The 21,008-nt window shown below is 39.1% G+C and overlaps 2 protein-coding genes across 5 annotated transcripts in view; one reads left to right on the forward strand and one right to left on the reverse strand.

Annotated features, from left to right (window-relative positions):
- znf711 (zinc finger protein 711) lies at positions 1 to 19,665 on the forward strand. 4 transcript variants are annotated; one of them, XM_060884813.1, is made up of 10 exons: positions 1 to 306; positions 1,316 to 1,407; positions 1,513 to 1,610; positions 1,892 to 2,347; positions 2,490 to 2,645; positions 2,862 to 3,005; positions 4,325 to 4,462; positions 6,334 to 6,477; positions 6,567 to 7,583; positions 19,337 to 19,665. In XM_060884813.1, exons 3-10 carry the CDS (start codon positions 1,532 to 1,534, stop codon positions 19,351 to 19,353), a joined length of 2,151 nt encoding a protein of 716 aa, XP_060740796.1. In that variant the 5' UTR covers positions 1 to 306; positions 1,316 to 1,407; positions 1,513 to 1,531; the 3' UTR covers positions 19,354 to 19,665. The 4 variants fall into 4 exon arrangements, with proteins under 4 accessions (XP_060740796.1, XP_060740797.1, XP_060740794.1 ...); XM_060884814.1 differs by having other exon boundaries at positions 19,340 to 19,665; XM_060884811.1 differs by lacking the exon at positions 19,337 to 19,665 and having other exon boundaries at positions 2 to 306; positions 6,567 to 8,634.
- The window catches only part of frmpd3 (FERM and PDZ domain containing 3), a 21,703-nt gene continuing 11,249 nt past the window's right edge, over positions 10,555 to 21,008 (reverse strand). The window contains exons 7-15 of the mRNA XM_060884819.1: positions 20,462 to 20,593; positions 20,153 to 20,272; positions 19,934 to 20,070; positions 19,326 to 19,452; positions 18,516 to 18,605; positions 18,256 to 18,435; positions 18,032 to 18,167; positions 15,259 to 16,104; positions 10,555 to 14,898 (exon numbers count right to left, since the gene is read on the reverse strand). Coding sequence (XP_060740802.1) covers positions 12,143 to 14,898; positions 15,259 to 16,104; positions 18,032 to 18,167; positions 18,256 to 18,435; positions 18,516 to 18,605; positions 19,326 to 19,452; positions 19,934 to 20,070; positions 20,153 to 20,272; positions 20,462 to 20,593 — 4,524 coding nt within the window. The 3' untranslated portion in view covers positions 10,555 to 12,142. The remainder of the gene's footprint in view (positions 14,899 to 15,258; positions 16,105 to 18,031; positions 18,168 to 18,255; positions 18,436 to 18,515; positions 18,606 to 19,325; positions 19,453 to 19,933; positions 20,071 to 20,152; positions 20,273 to 20,461; positions 20,594 to 21,008) is intronic.

Raw genomic sequence — 21,008 nt, forward strand, 5'->3', positions numbered from 1 at the left:
ATTTCATATCTTGCAGAAGCTTTAATCGAGTTAATAACATAATAGCTTCGGCTATGTTTCTCTATGGGTGACGTAAATGGCCCGGACTCGGCGGTGAGCGAGGCCTCGCGCGTATTGTCTGCCCCCTCCCGCCCCTGTTGCCTGCGCGCAGCCTGATTGGCCCGGGCCTGCGAAAGCTTGCTCGGGGATTCTGGATGTACAGGCCGCAGATGCACTACGGCTGGAAAATAAAGCCAAAATCGGATTATGTTCTATTCGGTACAATAAGAAGGGCGTTGGCGCGCCGAAGACGAATCAACGGACCAGGTAAAAGGGTCTCTATTCAGTCCGGATGTTATCAAAATATGAGCCGCGGCCTGTTTGGGCCTCGTTGGACAGCACAACAAACAAAAGCTCGTCGAAGGGCCTCCGCTTAGCCACTTAGCTAATGGCGCTAACGGCTCGAGGACTTGAGTAAGATATTCGTCGAGTAAACAATTTCCGCGACTCAAACGAATACCCAGAGGACCGGTTCATAAACTAAATGCACGTCCTAACGCGGTTGTGCGAGTGTTTCGTTTCACCCTCCCTGCTTGATCATGTCGTTAATGCTAACTAGCATTAACCAAGATGGCGGACGCGCCTGCGGCAAATGTATAACTAGCGCTACACAGAGGAATCGCTAACATACACCAGTAGTAAACGAGATGTATTCGGTTTCACTGAGCTGATATAGAAGCCCTACACTGGCGTTTGCGTTTCTGATGGCTATTAATATAGTCGCGAAAAAACGACGTTAAAGATTCCAAGCGTTGACGTAACGGCGAATCAGCGCACGTAATAGCGGGAAAGCGTCAATGGCCATGATTTCAGCTGCTGCAAAGGGCTATGGGTAGAGACACGGGGAGGGAGAGAGGGAGGGGATGGGAGAGGAGGGGAGTGGGGTGTTGTGGGGGAGAAAAATAAACATGAAATCTTTTAGACATACAACGACACTAAATATTAAATGAAGACAGACGTGATCGTGGCTTTTAAGTGCTACGCTAACGCTTATGCGCTTGTTTTGGGGCGCAGACACACTTCCTGTGTTTATTATAGGCGGTGTCATTACGTCATTTTGGAAATTCCCTCCACAACGTTAACACATCTCTGGGGCTGTCTGGTCTGTGTCACCCTGCAAAATGTATTTCATGTGACATTATACACGAAAAGCTTTCCACACTGAACTAAAGTGTTAGTGTTTTGCAGTGCCATAATCATTCAGTGTGCACAACAACATTTAGAGCTCTTCTTGTTGTCACTGGCGTGTTATTAACGACACGTTATTTATTTTCAGGTGTTTTCCTCCCAGATGACAGACACGCACGCAGTGTTGCTTAATGTTTGACACGTTTATGTGTAGTAAATATACAGTCAGCAAATGTGAAGGTTTGTTTACATTTGTTTTTAGGAGGTGGTTAACAATTACAATATCTAAATTTCCCATCCCGATTACAGCCAGTCATGACTATTTCTATTTCTGGTTCATTTTAGCATTGTGAAAAAAAAGAAAATGGATCAAGGAGGAGGGGTCTTAGAGCTTCACTCCCAGGATTTGAAAATGCCCCACACAATGATAATGCAAGACTTTGGTAAGGGCGTGTATAAATTGTCTGCAATCTGTCTAATAGTGTCTAATAATTTCTGTCTAAAGATGGGATATAGGAATACATTTAAATTAATGTTATATCCTGGATGTCTATATCCATGTATAGCTGGTTTATGACCATGTCCATTTTTGAAAGTGCTATAAAAATAAAATTGAGGCATGTACAAGGCCATTCTGCTCTTCTCTATGTCATTTGGCCTATCAGCATATCAGCCTGTCTGTGTATAATGCAAATGTGCCATTGTTTCGACTCTGCATTCTTAGGCATGGGGGGCATTGCCCACATAGACGGTGAACACATTGTGGTATCGGTACCCGAAGCTGTGCTGATATCAGATGTGAATACCGATGAGGGCATCCTGCTGGAGCATGGCCTGGAGGCTGAAGTGGTGGAAGGCCCTGGTATTGGGCAAGATGTTATCATGTCTGAATCCATTCTGGGAGCAGAGGTGGCCATCGAGGAGTCTCTGGATAATGACCATCATGTCCTGGCTGCTGAACTTATCGAAGAAACAGTGCCTGAACAGGTGTTTGTGACTGATCTAATGTCTACGCATGAGGAGAATCCACTGGACACTGATCTGGTGTCTGAGGAGGTGATGGTCGCGGACACAGAGGCCATAGTTCAGGCACATGATTCCACACCACCCTGTGTGACCCTTAAGACTGATGACGACGAAGATGGCAAGAGCACCTCGGAAGACTACCTCATGATCTCATGTTAGTCAGTAGTTATTTAATAAGTGAAATGTTATACCTGTACTGTTTTATGGCATTCTCTAATTAATACAAAGGTAGTTGTTTAACATATGCCTTGGAATGTGCAGTCACCTATTTTTATTGTTTTGTCTTTACATTGCAGTGGATGATGTGGGGGAGAAGTTGGATATCGTTGACACTCCAATAAAAATCAGCACGGAAATGGGCCAGGATGATGAATCTAAGGAGGATGAGTTTGGCTCTGAGGTTATCAAAGTGTACATTTTTAAGGCCGAAGGGGATGAAGATGTTGAAATAGGTGACAATTTGTGACAAATCTGAACTAGACATGACAATTTGTATGTTGAATAGTTGTACCTCTCTCTCTCTCTCTCTCTCTCTCACTCTCTCACTCACTCATTTATACTCAACACACACATACACTTAGATTAAGTTTAAATGCTTTAAAATAAATCAAGAAATGGCTGTGAGGTTTTGGGAAAAAATTCTAAATTTTTTTCTGGTCATGGTGTAGGTGGAACGGAGGTTGTTGCAGAGAGCGATTTCCCCAACGGGCATGCGGTGTTAGAGCCGGCAACAGCAAGCACAGGAAGGCTGCCCAGGGAGAAAATGGTTTATATGGCAGTGAAGGATACCAGCCAAGGACAGGAAGATATGAGTGAGTAACCCTTGTTCTTAAAGCACAATTCAGTGTTGAAATTTATAGTTAAGAATGGCAAATTCATAGTCAATTTCATAAATCTATGCTCACTGGTCACTTTATTAGGAACTCTGCAAACCTGCATTCACAGACTTATCCAAGCAGTTTTCACATGAAACATGAGAATCGGGGTGGGTGTCTGTGTGTGTCTGTGTGTGTGAGATGATCTTAGAGAATTTATTGTCTAGCATTGTTGTTGGTTGGGTGCTCTGTCAGATATGAAGTTTGAGTGTTTCCACTGATCTGTTAGGATTTATAAAACACTCTGTAGAGTTTTTAGAGATTACATGGAATTGTAAATAAACAAAAAGCATGCAGGAGAATATCCAGGCTGGTTTGACCTTAGAGAAAGGTTAAGGTAACTCAAATAACCACTCTTTATAACTGTAGTGAACACTGTGCACATGCTCTGGACAGAAAACTGGACAGTTGAGAATTGATAAGTTGAGTTGAGAGCATCTTGGAAAATGGTGACGTCTCATCCTGCCTTGTGTCAAGAGTTCAGGCTGCTGGTGATGGTGTTATGGTAAGGGATTGTTTTCTTGGCACCACATGAATCAATGGGCCCCTCATTTCCAATCAAGCATTGTATTAATGCCACAGCCCATCTGAGTTATATTGCTAACCATGCACATCAATTTTATGGCTGCAGTTTGCTCATCTTTTAATGTCTATTTGCGGTCTGATAGACAGTGAGATTAATGTACTACACTTGTCTCCACCTGCCAGATGGAATGTGGTAGATCAGGGATTTCACAGGATGAATGTACAGCAGTAATATGATGCAATAATGTTAACATGGATCAGAATCTTAAAGGAATGTTTGCAACTTCTGGAATCCATATCATGAAGTATTAAGGCTGTTCTGAGAGTAAAGAGAGGGGTTGCATTATTAGTCTGATTTTCATAATAAAGTGGCTAGTGAGTCTATTAATATTGATTTTAAAAGCTGCAACTGACATACAGTACGTGCCAATTCTAGTACAGTAGCACCATTGTTAGGTCACAATTGCTTAAATAAAATGCAGGCAAACCTTACCGGGCCAACCACACAGATATAGAAAAAGGGCTTCTGATCAGAAAGTCTTGAGTTTAAATTCCTGAATTGCCAAAATGCCACTGTTGGGCCCTTGAGCAAGGCTCTTATCCCTAAACTGCTTAGTTGTATAAATGAGAACAAGTAGGTCGCTTTGGATAAGGGCATCCACCAAATGACTAAATCTAAATGTAAGGCCAAAGGTTTGTTCCATTAATCATGCCATTTGTTTTGTAAATAGATGTTTCTGAGATGACTGACCAAGTATACATGGAGGTGATTGTTGGGGAAGATGAGGCTCCTGCCATACAAGAAGCTCGATTGGAAGAGTCACCTTCTAATAAGACATTTGTTCCTGTTGCATGGGCTGCTGCCTATGGTTTGTCATTTCTTAATTCAAATGTTAAACCTTTTATGTTTGATTTTTTTATGCAATTGTCCCATACCTATCAGTTTACAATAATGCAAGGTTAAAGAAAGAAAATCCACAGTCCTCTAATGCAGAGAAACAATGGGGGAAGGGAATTGCAAACACAACAATTAACACAACAATTAATTTTATAGTATAATCTGGACAGTTTTTCACTTTTAAACTTGCCAGTGCTGTGCTAACTGACACCTATGATGTATAATAACTTACTTGCCAATGTTAGCTAATGTTTCTCAAAGAACACTGATAACTGACAAGGAAACTAAATGGCCAAGCAAATATTTTTCTCACTCCTTGTCTCACAGATTATCCATGTCATCTGAAATAGTCTGTATATTGTAAATTTTTTGCTTTGCTCATTTATTTAAATCCTTTCTTACGTAGGCAATTCCAGTGGTTACCAATATTTTTTAGTGTCCTGTAGCCCTCTCTTTGTCTGTGCAAAGGATTTCCTGTTACCTGCTAATTTTTTTGAATCAGCGAGTTAAAAACACTACATCTGTCTTTACTATCATGACTACATATTGTCTTTTCCATTGGTGAGTAGTCAACTTTATATCCATGTGTTTAGAATTAAATCATCTTCAATAATTTAGCAAATAGTTGAAGAGATGAAAGTCTCAGCAACACAGATGGAAGAAGACAAAATTGTGGCACACCACAACCTTCCATTAAGTCCATACCCACGCTTTTAGCATGCTCTACTAGTGCAACAGCATCCTTTACTTTAATAGGAAAACTAATGCCCAAACCTGCAACTTAGCCAATAATATTTTGGGGAGTATTAAATTTGGAGACATTCCTTCTGTGGAGATTAAAAAGTCTATTTGCCATTTTCCAGTTAACATTGAGTATCACTATAGTACAAACATTCATGCTTCTAAGATTGAAACATTTGTCGGAAATTCTATAAATTGGCCTTTACTTGCAAGCATGTGTGCCAGTATAGTACCAGACTCGCAGGGAACGGTTTGGCAGATGTAGAAAGTGTACTGTAGACCAGAGACCTTGTGAACTACTTTGTTGGTCCCCAGGTGCTAGTCAGCTTCATTGTGTCCTAATATGTGTTCCTGTTTTTCTTTCCTTTTGTAACAACACTGTGCTGCAGTTTCAGGTTTTCCTGAACCATTCCTTAGCATTAACCAACCATCAGCATAAGTGAAGCTGATAACCTTGACTTTTCTTTGCATGTTTTGTTAGTGGGCAGAGATGTTTCACATTGTGTCCTGTATTAGCTTTGTGCAGGATGTAGTAGAATTGATCTCTTATAAACAGCAGCTTGGCAGACTTCAGCTTCAGAAGTTTTAACCTTTATAGCCATTGACCATTCTTACTTATCTTTGGTTAACGTGAGCTGTTTAATTTTGCCATTTGTGTTCCCCTGCATTTGTTTTGTGTCTTTTGTATATTCTTTCCATTCTGTGTTATCCCAAGGTAGCATTGTGCAGTGTATAAGGTGTATATATTGTTTAGTTATTCATTTCTTTCTGGTAGTTTGCTTTCTCTTTAATGTTTTTTTTGCTCGAGTGTTACTTGTGTATGTGTTATATTGGCATCAGTGTGATAGTAGATACAGGTGTGCAAAGCTATTTGCCGCTCATCCATCATGGTCTCTATCAGCTATTTGCTGTCTCTACTCTCAAATTCTTGATTTGCTCTTCTCAAATAGCTCTTTGGAAACCACTAGAATGTAAATTATTAACATTTTAGCACATGGTTCTTTACATTGTGCACTTAAATGTTTTTTGTCCAAACTTTATAGCATAATTAATAAAATGAATGGACAGTTGAAATGTTGCAACTCCTATTTCTTACTGTAGGTAACAATCTGGAATCTCATTTAGAGAGTAAGCATGGTGCAACCACTCCGTACCTGCAAATCAGTGACAGCATCAGTACAAGCCGCGCTCTCAAACAGAAGATCAAGAAGAGGAAGAAGGGAGAGACACGGCAGTGCCAGACTGGTATGATCGAACAAGCTGGTATCAGTGAACAAGCTGTAGAAACAGCATTTAAGTGTGCACACTTAAGTAAATCATCCTCTCTGTTGCAGCTGTAATAATTGGCCCTGACGGCCTGCCACTGACGGTCTATCCTTGCCACATCTGCGGCAAAAAGTTCAAGTCACGTGGGTTCCTGAAGCGGCACATGAAGAACCACCCAGACCACATGTTTAAGAAGAAGTACCAGTGTACAGACTGTGATTTCACTACTAATAAGAAGGTCAGCTTTCACAACCACCTAGAGAGCCATAAGCTCATTGTCAAGAACGAGAAAGTCCCAGAGTACACAGAGTACACACGGCACTACAGGGAGGCGAGCCCACTCAGCCCCAACAAGCTGATCTTACGTGACAAGGAACCCAAGCTGCACAAGTGCAAATACTGCGAATATGAGACAGCTGAGCAAGGCCTGCTCAATCGGCACTTGTTGGCTGTGCACAGCAAAAACTTTGCACATGTTTGCGCAGAGTGTGCTAAGGGCTTTCGCCACCCGTCTGAGCTCAAGAAGCACATGCGGACACACACGGGTGAGAAGCCCTACGGCTGCCAGCGCTGCGACTTCCGTTGTGCTGACCCATCCAACTTAAAGACTCATGTAAAGAGCAAGCATGGTGCTGAGCTGCCATTCAAGTGTGCTCACTGCCCACAAGCATTTGCCGATGACAAGGACCTGCAGAGGCACATGGAGGTCTTCCAGGGCCATAAGACTCACCAGTGCCCACACTGTGAGCACAAGAGCACCAATTCGAGTGACCTGAAGCGCCACATCATCTCTGTGCATACCAAGGACTTTCCACACAAGTGTGACGTGTGTGAAAAAGGCTTCCATCGGCCATCAGAGCTCAAAAAGCATGCAGAAACGCACAGGGGGAACAAGGTGCATCAGTGCCGGCACTGTGACTTTAAAATCTCAGACCCTTTCACTCTGAGTCGACATATTCTGTCCGTGCACACAAAAGAGCTGCCTTTTAAGTGCAAACGCTGCAAGCGTGGCTTCAGGCAGCAGAACGAACTCAAGAAACATGTGAAGACTCACAGTGGCCGCAAAGTCTACCAGTGCCAGTACTGTGAGTATAATACGGCGGACGCCTCGGGTTTCAAACGCCACGTAATCTCCATTCACACTAAAGACTACCCACATAGGTGTGACTACTGCAAGAAGGGTTTTAGACGCCCCTCTGAAAAGAATCAGCACATAATGCGCCATCACAAAGACACACTGATCTAACACTCCTCTGTCCCATCCACCTCATAAACTAGCACCTAATTTACACAACAGATGATCAGAATGGAATGGTACAGTTCAGTCGGGTAATTGCTCTTTACCCCCACTTCCCCACCCCTTCAGGTTTTTGTAAAGGCTTTTCAAATACCCTCAAAGTACTATCCCTATTCTTGGAGCAGGATTACTAGGGTCAGCCAGGGTTTCAAATCATTATATTTTTGTATTTACCTGGCCGAATAGCTGCAAGTAAATAATGTCCTCCATGTTAATTGGGTAAATATAGCTTGAAATATATGCTGTGGTTGAAACGAAACGGCCATTATGACCCTTAGGATTCCCTGTAGCCATGTTGGTGTGGGCTGCAGTGTACTCCCTTAGTGAGTACTATCTAGTGTGCCTAGCTTATTTGCTAACATTTTTTAATACACCAGTCAAAATCATGTCACTGGTTTCAGTTGATCATTTGTGGTAAAATTATTTCCGTTATTTTTATCTTTACTTATGTACCACTCATAAGTAGACACGTATATTTGCGCATATGGGTATAGTTACATGCTCACTTACACTTACACGAATTGTAACATCAACCAGTCAATTTTCTTACCCAAAATTTTCGAGGATTGAATTCACTTTAGTTTGAATAAACCTTTTTAGTTGTCTCCCTTGTGAATGACACTGCAAGTAATGTATATGTATAATCACATGTAACTGGCAAATGTGCACATATTGTCATTTTGAATTCCAATTTGCAGTCATGCCTTACGTGTATTGTATTTTTCTTGCACTGAATTCAGTAAATTGAATGTGATTATTTTTTAACAAGTCTCAATTGTGCATTTAATAGTTGAGTTTAGTGGCAAGTGGCAGTCATAGTAAAGAGAGAGTATTGGTTTTTACTAATTTGTCTACTTTATTTATTTATTAGTTGGAGGATCCTGTTGACTTGCATAGTCAGTTATTATACAGGTTGCCATAAAAATTAATTGACCCAGTGTTGATCCAAGTATTAGAGGTGCTTGCACAAATATTTCAAATTTCTTTGTTATTTACAACACAACTACAGATTATTATTATATTAGAATTGCCAGAAATAACATTGACTCCAAAAGAACATACATACTTTTTATATTTCAGTATTGTTCCTAGTTTGGAAAGGCTAGAAATGTTGAAAAGGAAAAACAAAAATGTGGGGAAAGTTAGCAAAGACTGAAGGTATCCTGCAGCTTGCTTTTAAAAGTCTTTACTTAAATTAGACATTGGTTGGAATCACATGCACACTACTTGTGAAGAATATGTTTTCTTGCACAGGAGATACTTTAATCATCTTATAATATAATAATCATCTTGTCAATCATCATTCAATCCAAAACCAGGGGTTCTGCACATTGTTGATTTTTTTCCTGTTGTTTTTCCTGCATAACCAACGGTTTACTTCAGCACATGATAATCTGAAAAAGATATGTACAACCAAAGCAAAAAATGGCACACGTGAGTAGTGCACAGGACTGAATGTCTTTAACGAAAAAAGTCTTCTGTGTTTTTTAAATTAACTGAAATAACCAGTTTAAATCTTTTTATTATGCCTTTTTAATGACCCTATTATATGAAAGCACCATTTATTTATATATATATATATATATATATATATATATATATATATATATATATATATATATATATATATATATTATATAATTGATGTATTACATTTATTTATTTATTTATTTTGCAAAAAAGGTAAAAAAAAAAAAATTATTCCATAATAAATGGGATAAGTTTGGATGGAAGGAATTAGTATTTAAATCGGACTGTGCTCTATCAAATTAAACTTAAATTTGGAAAAAAAACAAAAAACAAACAAACAAAAAAAAACTTGAATGTAGTGCTTCACGTAGATACACATTATTGCTGCATTGCCAAAATTTGTTTATAGTCTAGGACTGTAACAAGGCAGTGGGTTGTTGGCAGCAATACAAGGCTCTCCATTCAATATGTATGTGCACCAAAATACATTCAACAGACTGAATAATAATTCTGGTAATAATGAAATTGCAGCAGCGAGATGTATACTGTGTTGTATCACGTTTAAATTATGTGCATTGTAACATCCCTACTATAGACCCAATCATAATCCGTTCATAAACGATTTTTCTTCATATTAGTAATCCTTATTTAAGCCATTGCATTCTCAAACACTTTCCCACAAATCTAATAATTTGTCTGAGAAGACACATAAAGGCAGATCATTTTAATGCATCCTTTAGCAGTGTGCTATATTTAATGGATAGAATTATCTTAAATTGATCCTACAGCCTGCTGAATGCTGTAGTCCAGGTTATTAACACGTTCAATAATGAAGTATTATTGGTAATATATTTTATGTATTTGCTTCACCACGTATAAATGATATAAACGAGAGTGAGAGCACAAAACAATTACTCTTTGACTCTCTTACCTGTTTTATCCTCATAAAAAATCATCTTTATATGTAGTTTTGAAAAGAGACTTCTATTACAAGTTAAATATTTGAAGCTATGAAGAAATTAATATTTCAAATACTGCTGGCAAAACTTAGATGAAAGAATTTAATTTGACTATTCTTTATTGCTTTTAAACATGACCTTGCACATAGACAGAACACAGTGAGGGCAGACGCATTGACAGATCCAGAAGAACTTAAGATGGCTACATATACATAAAGAAAAAATTAAACACGTGGACAAGCCATATTTGGCGAGGCAACCAAGCCATAACTTCAAAAATATTTCTGAACCATAAGTGAATATCACTGTAATGTGTTTTTATAAAAATAAACATGTCACATGCTGTGTGTATATATATATACATATATAGATAGAATATATTTGATAAAATATATGTACTATGTAACTATGATACATTACTGCTATAAATTATAAACTATTTTGCTTTAAAAAACTGAAGAATTTGGATAAATCTGTAGCAGTGTTAGAATATTTTCAAAATGGTTTTAAGCTGCATCTCATGTCCTTTACAGCATGTTTACACGTTAACTAAGGGAACACTTTCATGAAAATCTTCAAGTGTTTGGTTTTGGGTTTCCATTGAATAACACTATATTGTATACTCAGTCTTCTTCAGTAACAGTCTTCCAGCAAATTGTTGACTTTATAGTGTCCATTTCATGTAAATTCACACTAAAGGATTTAAAGTGTTAACATGCAAAACACCAAAACAGTGATATACGAGCGGTATGATTTATATTATTCAGACTATAAATTGCAAGAGCAGGAGACAGAAGTTTTCAGACAGAAAAAGGCTGTTGATTTTATTAAAATATATAAACGCTCTTATTTGGGCTTCTTTAATATACTCTGAAGTGCACAATGACCACATGGAAATTCAAAGTGATTTCAAGTTTGATGTAGAGTAGAGGATTGAACGTCAAGAAACTAGAAACTTTTAGCAATAATAACACCTATACATGTATAGATAAGTTTTCAATACAAGCATGAATCGTAGAGCTGATTTAATAAATAAATTGCTGTTGAATCTCAGATTTTCATGATCACACTGATCTGTCTAAAACTAGGTGTGGTGAAAAGTTTATTTTACGTGACCGTGAATGTACAGTGTTTTGTGCATGCCAAAGTAAGTAGTTATTTTCATCATTAATTTTTGGTGGGAGTTAAAGCTCAGTGATTTATGATGAAAACAGAAAGGATTTTGTTTTTTAATAGTGAATTTGGATATCTGCTACATTTTCTGCCCTGAGCAGGTGTTCTGTTCCACCACCTTCAGAGTGGGCATTGTGTGTTCATGAACATTTGTTTCAAATGTATACATTAGTTTTCCAAATAGGTCAAAATATGATATTGCAACAAGGGAATACTTAAATCTCATATCACAACATTCAAAATTGTACAAACAAGCACATCAAATAACCATCGCTTTCACTATCTAATTCACAGAATCTGCTACTTAACATTTCTCTGCAATATTTTTGCCCCAGGTATATATTTTGTTATATATTATTCCTCTGCAATATTTGTTTTAGTTTTTACATGGTAATGTAATACTGAATGTATTTAAACATAAAAATAAAACTTCAGTCTTTTGATAATGACAATCGCTATGTACGTTTTTAGTATGTAGCCCTGTTGATCATCCATACAGCAGAGGGCAAAGGATGGTACTGTAGTTCTTCGTTCTTGGCACAAAGTGCAAGGTAGTCAGAGGTCCTTTGTTTTCGGTACTGTTAAGCAACTTGGTGCTGACACTATTCTGTAAACATGTCATGGAGTTTTATGTAATTTGGTAGACATGGATGTAAAAATTGTTTAAAAAAAAAAAAAAAGGAAAAACAGTAGCTCATCCAAGAGTGTTCAGTTACTTTAAGTGATATATTGTGCAAAAACTATGTTACTTGCTGGGCAAGGTTTTAATGGAACGAGTAAGAGAACCCATGTTGGTGGCGGTGGGGAGACTTGCACTTTTTGTTGGTAAGCTGCATGAATGTCCCATTGCCTCCTCAGCAGCCCGGAGTAGAAGAGTGTAGTTCACTGCAACCTCTTCTACCTTTCGTAAGAGCTGTAACCTTTGGGCTTCGGATCGAACACCTCGTACCAACCGAATGAATGTCTGAGTTAGGCTGCACAACACCTCAAAGCTGGCTGTGACGGCACTTAACATTCGTGAGGGACTTTTCTCAACACTTGCCACTCTTCTACATGAGGCCCTGAACTCTTTGAAGCGGACTGCAAGTTCTTGCTTGTATTCTACCAACTTTGCTGGTGGCAATCGCGGTTCACCCTCAATTTGGGCACTGTTGGCACACTGACGTAAAATAGAAAGCAATTCATTAGCATCAAGTTGTGCATTTAGGAAACCATCGGGTAAACAGAATGTTTTTCCCTGCAGTGTCTGCACTCGTGCCATGCTTGTTTCCAAATTGCCACAGGCTCGTAAGTCAATCTCCTGCGTTTGTGGTTCCTCCTCCTCTTCTTCTTCCTCTCCACTGCAGTCCTCAGCATCAAGTACTTGCAAAGTCTTGCTGACAACTGGCATAGCTCTTGAATCTAGCTGCATTCCAGGCAAGACCTGTAGGGGAATGGAATATGAAAGTTCATCTTTTTCGCTGCTCTCATCAGCAGCCTCACATTTGCGATAACAGAAACAAAAGGAGCAACATTTTTCCCTGTCCTCATTCTCTTCGCTTAAACCAAGTAGAACCTCAGTAGTTCCGTCTCGACCCTGGCGAACAAGTTCTTCACCCTGGATAAAGAATACTCCTTTCTTTTTAGAATCCCCACTTTGAGTATGAATAGGTTCTACTGGAGTAGGTAGTCGTAGGCCTGTAGCCCTAACCCTTTCCATTTCCTTCTCTAGGCTTTTTGTTTTGGTTGATTTAACCTCAGCATAAAGGGGTGTGCTGTCATTTTCAATTTCCCCTATGCTATATCGTCTTTGTAGTTTTTTGTACTGTGGAGCTCCAGTGCATTCTGAATGGGATGTGCATGTGGGTAAACAGGATGTGTGTGTATCACTGAGTTCTCTTGACTCCAGGCTTGTGGAACGGATTCGTGTGGTTTTGATTTCCAAAGTTTGAGGTTGTGTAGCAGTCCCTTGAATGTGTGGAGATTTGGGTTTTGCAGGGGGCGTTTTGGAAATGGTTCTCTCCCTGCCTCTGTGCTCCACTGTAGAACCTACTGGAGTATCAGGGAGGCGCATTGCCCTACACATCCTCTTGCAGTCACAGCTACGTCTCTGCTCTCGTGAGATGCCAGGGACTTTCTGCACTGGGCTTGTGCGCAGCTGGCATGAACATGGAGTACCTGATGGGATGGGAGATGACCCTTGGGACAAGAATTCTCCCTGTGATGCCTTAGGCTTTAGAAGCTCCTCAAGGAACTCTAATTCATACTGCCTCACTTTCTGGAGCTGTGCACGTCGTTCATCTGTCTCCCGGCGTAGGCGGGCAGGAAATGTGGCTGAAATTAGATTTCTAATACTTAGAAAAGGAGCACTACGCTGGGATTTGCCTTTGCTGTTTGCTTGCTTCTTATATTCTGCTCCTGGAATAGTTGCCCCTTTTTCTCCACAGTGTAAAACGTGTGTGGTGTTTACTAAGACTTGCACACCTTTAGTGTTTTTCTGTGGTTCAGCAAGGCCTGTACATTTGGAGTTGTCTGTAGTGACCTCAGGTACATCTTTCCCTTCCATTTTCACAGGCACCACTGGGGAGTACTTTACTGGGGGCAGGGCTTTAGGCTTAGCTAAGTTTAGTTCAGTGGTCCTAGCTGTGCTGTCTTTGTTGCTAGATAATGGAGGTCCTTTGGCACCGAGTCGCTCATCATCAGTGGGAGAGGATGAGTGCAGCACTACCTTTTGGGCCGGTGCATCTTTCAGTCGCAGTTGCTGCCCTGGTTCTGATCGGACTGGACATGTGCAGAACAAATCATCAACTGGCAGTAGACTCTTTGAACTTGAAGGCTTATCTGTCTCACTTGAGGCAATCTCAACATCTTGGCATATCGTTGTTTGTGAAATCTTGGCAGAAGTATTTTTGTCTACAGGCAAAGCAATAGGTAAGGCTTTATTGGTAGTTTCTGGTGTTGTGTGGCTAGGAGTTTTCTCCTTGATATTTTCAGAGATATTAGAGCTTAGTTTACCTTCTTTAGAAAATGTTAATCTCTCCTCTTTCTTGACATCGGAAGTGTCGTCCTGTTCAAGAGACTTTAGGTCCTCTCCTGCCAGAGGCACATGTTCTACAGAGCACTCTTTAGTTTTCTCTGAATCTTGTTTATTCTTTAGCAAATCTTCAGTCTTAGCTTTCTCCACATGAGCTCTAGAGGGTGTAGTCCCTTGACTAGGACTGACCTTCAAGGGCACAGTTTTACTGAGGATCACAGACCTGGGTGGACAACCACCACGAATTTGACTCATAGAAAAAGCCCCTCCTCCAATTGCTTGTGTTGTGCAGCCTGGTATTGTCAAAGGGAAGTCACGTCGACTAAATATGCGCTCCTTATTAATGTGATGAGCCAAAAGGTATGCCTGATTTTGATGGTGCTTCATGGCAGAAACCATTTCTGACACATCAGTTAGCTCTGATGAGTTGGTCTCATGTCCAGAGTCAAGTGAAGACTCTGGAGTAATGGCTGCCAGAACAATCAACCCTGTGGGAGAAGAGAAACAGGACACAATCAGACTCATGTTTGACATACATTGTGATAATAATGTGAGGGTATAACTAATCCTTAGATAGCTAAATGAACATATTTTCTCAGACTACACTGTTAAAGAAAGAACTCCCATGAATTATAATTACATTTAATTGTTAATAATTGTATATAACCAAACATTGTTGTTTTATTTTACAACAATTATATACATATATACTGTGGAATTCCTTTTTGAATTCTTTTACCTTGTACTTACAAACTTTGGATTTTAATATATACATGAATACAAAAAACACATGTATGCAACCAGTAGTTTGTGTACATCTTGCACTTAGAAATACTCGGTATGTCCACCTGCTGTCTGTTGAGTCTGCTGCTGCTGATGAGGGTAGTCCTCTGATGCAGCTAGTGCTTCCAGTGCCTGCAGAGTGGACACTAAAGCGTCATCTAGCTCCTGAGCATGGTCTCGCACTGTCCTCGGGGCAACATTATCAATTAATGTGACCGGTACTTTCTCTTGGGTATCTGCCAGAGGTGCTGACGCTGTGGTAGCACCAGTGGTGGGAGCAGCCTTACGATTCTTTTTAGCATCATCTTCATCAGAGCTATTATCTCGAAACCCTGGAGGTGGTGCTGCTATTGCAGGAGGAGGAGGTTGCAACTTCTCTCCTCTATCCTCAGTCTCTTCATCCTCCTCACTTCCAGGAGGAGGAAGAGCCGTGAGATCAACAGCTCCACCTTCACATGAGGCACATTGCAAGGCTTGTTTACCAGATGTGCCTTTTTCTGTCATAATGCCCCCTGCCTTAAGCTTTGCCTTGCAAGAATCACAGAAGAATTTCCCTGTACGCTTTGAGTTTTCCATTGTTTTAGCCCTGCCTCTGAAGCCTGAGCTGTCCTGTGTTGGGCTCGCTGGATCAGCCACTGATTCAGTACTTTTGAGGGTAGGATCGGACTTGGCACGTGAGCGGTTCTGTGACTTGGATATAAAATTCTCATTAATATCCAGCTGCTCCTCTGCTTGCATTTGGAGCTCCTGTAACTGCTGCTGCTCTTTCAAATGTATGTGACAGAGGCCAAGATGTTGTGATGGTGGTGGTGCTGATATTTTCTGTGACGTCTCTCTGGACAAACCATCCCTCTCTTCACGTCGACTGCTACTTGACACAGAGCGGGAATGAGGATGGGGGCTTCTGTAATCTGAAGGACAGAACCATCAGAAGAGTTGAAAAGGCAAGGGTTACATGGTAGATGGGCATGAGTCCAGATGGGAAAAGCAGAGGCCGAGGGAGACCACAGATATGGAACCTGAAGAAAAGTCTTTTGGAATGTCATGTGATGGTGTCATCCTCTACAGACCAGAGTAGGTGGTGATAGCATCCAGTGTATGGCTGAACATTATGGATGTATGTTCTTAGGTCAGAGAAATGGATAAATCCAGGATGTAGTTTCAGTTTACAGAAAATGGATCAGACATCCATGGATTAATTTGAAATGAAGATGGAAGGATCGAGAACAGCAAGAAGAAATGAGTGATTCTTATGACTAATGGAAGTCCCAGTCAATTTTAAACATACAGTAAATGTCACTTCAGGGAATATTGTATGATAACATACTGAGCAGCATATTTTTCCTGTTATTAAAGTTGCTGTAAGTAGTCCCAGCTAATTTTTTGGTTGTTGTTGCTAGTTTTGTAGCATATATACATGAATACATATGTGTTAGACAGAGGGAAAGTTTATGAGCTAATGCCACATTATGTCCACAGTAACATCTACAGCCAACTACACATCTTTGTTGTCCTTTATAAAATCAAGCAAATGCGACATTCAATAAGTGATATTTTTAGCTTTTGCCCTATTTTATGATATGATTTAAGCAAAGACAACATTTTTGGAGGTGCAAAACGATAGTTTTCAAAATGATTACACTATGAATATTTGATGAAACCTGCTTTGAGAGAGTACTTTCTTTTTTGCACGATGGCTTAGACAGGTATGGTCCAACATATGTTTACTTTTTTCTTATATCCTCTTTCTCACCAAATATGCTTACAGTGTTCTTCACCAAAAAAAAGATTTGATTAAAGACTGAATATATAATTGGAGTTCCAGTGCGGATCAGTGACATTAAGGTGCAGCAGTCTATGCTTTCAGCAAGTTTTCTTTCTTTTATGTAATCTTACAAAACAGCTTCTGGTTGTTAGTAAAATAATACATTTAGATTTTTTTTCTGGAAGTTTCTAGAACCTTTGTAATCGTTGTTTATTTTATACAACTACTTTTGCACACTAAATGTTTCTGAAATTTTTGGAGTTCATAACCACCTGTTAACTCAAAGCACAGCAAGTTGCACAAGTTTTCAAGCCCTTCAGAGTTCTTACATCTCACCAACACTACATTGTGGCACTAAGGTTCATTGTTGTTTGTCTCAGAGATCAGTTCCATTATTTTCTCAACTCATTCATCTATTATTATCATAGTATTATTATATATATTTGTATTTTGTAGTTCAAGCTGCTGTCAGCAATGGTGGAACCAGAATAGGATCTCTGCCACTTAATAGACAGTATTGCAGTTAATAGACGCATTAAACCTCATTTATAAAGCTGGACATGAACAATCATATTTGCAAATCATTTGTAGGCACATTTAAATAAGAGATTATAATTCTGTTAGTTTGGAAAAATATAATAAGCTATAATTACACACACTACTGAAAATTGTGTGAAACACAGTCATTTCATATTAATAGCATAAATAAAAAAGAACACAAGCCAACACAAATCTATAAATTAAAAAAAATAAGACTACTGATTCTATTACAACAAAAGAAATTGCCATGACACCTTATTTTAATGCTGTGTAACACTCTAGAGTCAGGACTAGGTGACCAACAAGAGACTGATCTGGTGTGTATCAAAGACAGTTTAGACCAAAAGCCCTTAAAAAATGCTTACAGCAACTTTAATATAAAAATTTAATACAATAATTGAAATGAAAATTCTGCTCCTCCATGGCTACATATCAATATAAAGGCTTGAGTTTTCTGCCCTTATTTAAAAACAATGGCAACCAACATACAAACAAACCAAAAAATAATAACAAGGATGTGAGTACTACCATACCTGCCTTGATCATGTGAGATTGACCAGGTGTCTTGTAGTAGATGGTCCTTTTGGGATCCACAAAGAGCTTGTAATACCCAGAAATCAGACAGGCAAAGTTTGATGCATCTGGCCATTCCATCAGTAAGACCAGGGGCTGAACAATTAAGCAACAAATAACTCACATGTCTAACTATTATAAATTCTCTAATTAAAAAAAAAAGTTGATGAGTTTATTGCCATACCTTAGCTTCAAGCATAGCCACTTCTACACGGGCTACTCCTTGGTGTTCCCGGAACAGCTGCACCTTTGCTACACGGCTGAATTCAGCCAAGACTGTTGTGAGGTTATTTTTCAGATCAATTACGTGACTGATGCCATGTCTTGGCCCTACCAACAGTGTAGTGGCAGTATGTTTTTCATCCTTGGAGAGAGATAAGAGGAGAATTGTAAATGGAAAAAGTGATAAAGATGCAATTTTTAGTAAGCCCAATATATTCTTACCAGTCCAACTGTATGAAATAAAAAGCCTCCAAATGGTGGAAGGTCATTTAGCACACGTATGTACTGTAACTTTCCTTGAAGAGGGGGCACCTTAAAAATAAATAAATAAATGAATAAATAAATAAATCAAACAATCAGACCAATAGGGGGCAATGTGTTTCTACTCTAACTTTACTAAAGACTCAAGAAGAATCATTTAAAATGGTATGTAGATTTTAATGAGTGTTTCTGTGTAAAATTGTTTCTATGAAAATTGAAAAGTAAATGCAACTTTGATTTGAAGAACTTGATCTGAAAAGCAAACGTTACAAAAGAGTGTGTAATAATTTTATCAAGGCTGTGATTGAACAAGTTCAGTAAGGATAAAAGTGAAATTGTGTCTTTGAGTCAAATCTTCAGGCCTTCAGAGTCAAAACATGAGTTCTGCCTTCTTGCAGATGTTAAATGTGGACTTAATGAAGCAGCTTTTTCCCCACATTTGCTGATTTTTACATTTACACTTTTGCACCTTACACCTCTGCAACCTACACACTTGCAGCATGTCTGCACCACTGAATTGGCACAAAGATCATTGGAATGCATAAACCTTGTCAAAAAAATTTGTCCCAATCTGATGAATTAATTACTTTCATTTACATTTATATACTCCGAAAAACTTTATACTCTGATTGTGTACTCTGAATTAGTATTGATGCTTTTATTTTTATTTATTTATTTATTTATTGAAAGATAAACATGGTTTACCTAATCTCCAAAGAACATTTTGGTTTCAGCAATACTACCATCACCTTTAATGTACAATGTCTGCACCTTATTGCCAGCAGGTGGAGGGTGCTGATAAGTCTTGAGAAGTTGAGAAAGGCTCTTGCAAACATTCTTCTCCTTGACAGTTGGCAACAAGGTAAGAGGAAGGAAAGGTTCCAGACCCCATTCTTTTCTGAAAAAGGTAAGGCAGTTAAGCTTTCATGGCTTTCACAAGCATGTATTTTTAGAAACAATGTGTTTTTTAAAGGTGGCATGTTTGCACAGCAGGTAGCATTGCTACTGCACAGCTTCAGGTTCCACAGTTTTATCCTGAAATCAGATTACTGTCTTTGTGGAGTTTTGCATGTTCTCCCTGTGTTCTCCGGTTTTCTCCAAAAACTAGCCGACAGGTGGATAAGCTACTCAAAATCTCCCCTAAACTCTCTAAACTAATTGTTACCTTTCCCAGTAACTGAGATGGTAGGTGCAAGAGTGTTCCTTTCATATGTACTTTTAACCTATAAAGGTACATGTAGTGTGCTTTCAAAGCCTTATTCTACTTTTATAATCTATTTACTGTACGTACCTTAAGTGTTTTAAAGGTACACTATATCCATGTTTGCAGGTGAAAATACATAGTAAAGGTCATTTGTAGAGCTTGATTTAGGACTTACTCCACATGCTTGAGAGAGATCTTCTGATTGGGTCTCGCTACTGAGACTGTGATGTAAATGTGTAGGGCTGCCAGCTTAAGTGTCACATCAGACTTCCAGTCCATTCCAAACCGTTCCTTGATGACATCATTGCGACTCTGTTCAATATTATATTTGAAACATTTTAGACAAGCAAATTATCAAAGTAGAATTATTTCTTTGTAGGAAGTAAAGGACTACCTGTATGTACAGGTACTCAAATGCAGCAGGATCCCTCCTTAATAAATCAGCAGGGTCTTTGGGGAAGAAGCAGATCCGGAATAGACAACGCATCCCCTGGAAATAGGTTCTATGTACCACCTGAAGTAAAAAAACAAAATGCAAGGTCCAGAACATAAAAATCTTTCTGTATCAATAATATGGAGTAAAAGACTCTTCATCCTTAACTGCAAAACAGTTAATAAATGTTCAAATAGTTGTTTTATTAGTGCATATTGTGAATAATGGGTATTGTGGCATGTGGCATTTCCAACTCAAAGGCAGACTCACATGAGAGAGAGGTTGGCTGTCCTGCAGAAAGTGCAGTCTCTGTTTATGGTCGAGTCCTCCAGACTCCAGAACCAGAGCAAAGTGCTCGATATAGCGTAGAGAAAGGCGGTCTTGTAGTGAGGATATGACATCCTGTCACAAGAAAGGAAGAAACTATCACCTTTTTTTTTTGTTTCCAAGGTCAGTCAACAGTATCACAAAATATCGTAAAAAAATCATGGATTAATGCTAGTATAATTATTTTAAGTACTTCCCCAATTTTCATATATGTTACAAATATTACACATTTTCACCCAAACAAAATGTGTCACACTCATCAGATTGTCAGGGTTTTCGGAACATGCACATCAACTTTAAATATATTTCACCAAATATATTTCTATAGGTTCACTGATTTTTTCCCATTTCTTAAAAAATCTTATAGTAGGTGGACTGGCTATGTGAAACTGATATGAAGTGTGAATGTGTGATGTAGATATGAATGTGTGTGCATAGTGCCTTGTGTTGGTTTGGTGTCCCATCCTGTTTATATTCCTGCCTCATAGCC

Source organism: Tachysurus vachellii, chromosome 13 (genome assembly GCF_030014155.1).
Source record: "Tachysurus vachellii isolate PV-2020 chromosome 13, HZAU_Pvac_v1, whole genome shotgun sequence".
NCBI classification, from domain to species: Eukaryota; Metazoa; Chordata; class Actinopteri; order Siluriformes; family Bagridae; genus Tachysurus; species Tachysurus vachellii.

Bases quoted from the DNA above. Each gene is read 5' to 3' on its own strand.
- znf711 (XM_060884811.1), top strand. From the start codon at position 1,532: ATGGATCAAGGAGGAGGGGTCTTAGAGCTTCACTCCCAGGATTTGAAA. The intron at 1,611-1,891 runs GTAAGGGCGTGT...CTGCATTCTTAG, and splicing joins AATGATAATGCAAGACTTTG to GCATGGGGGGCATTGCCCAC. The intron at 4,463-6,333 runs GTTTGTCATTTC...TTCTTACTGTAG, and splicing joins TGCATGGGCTGCTGCCTATG to GTAACAATCTGGAATCTCAT.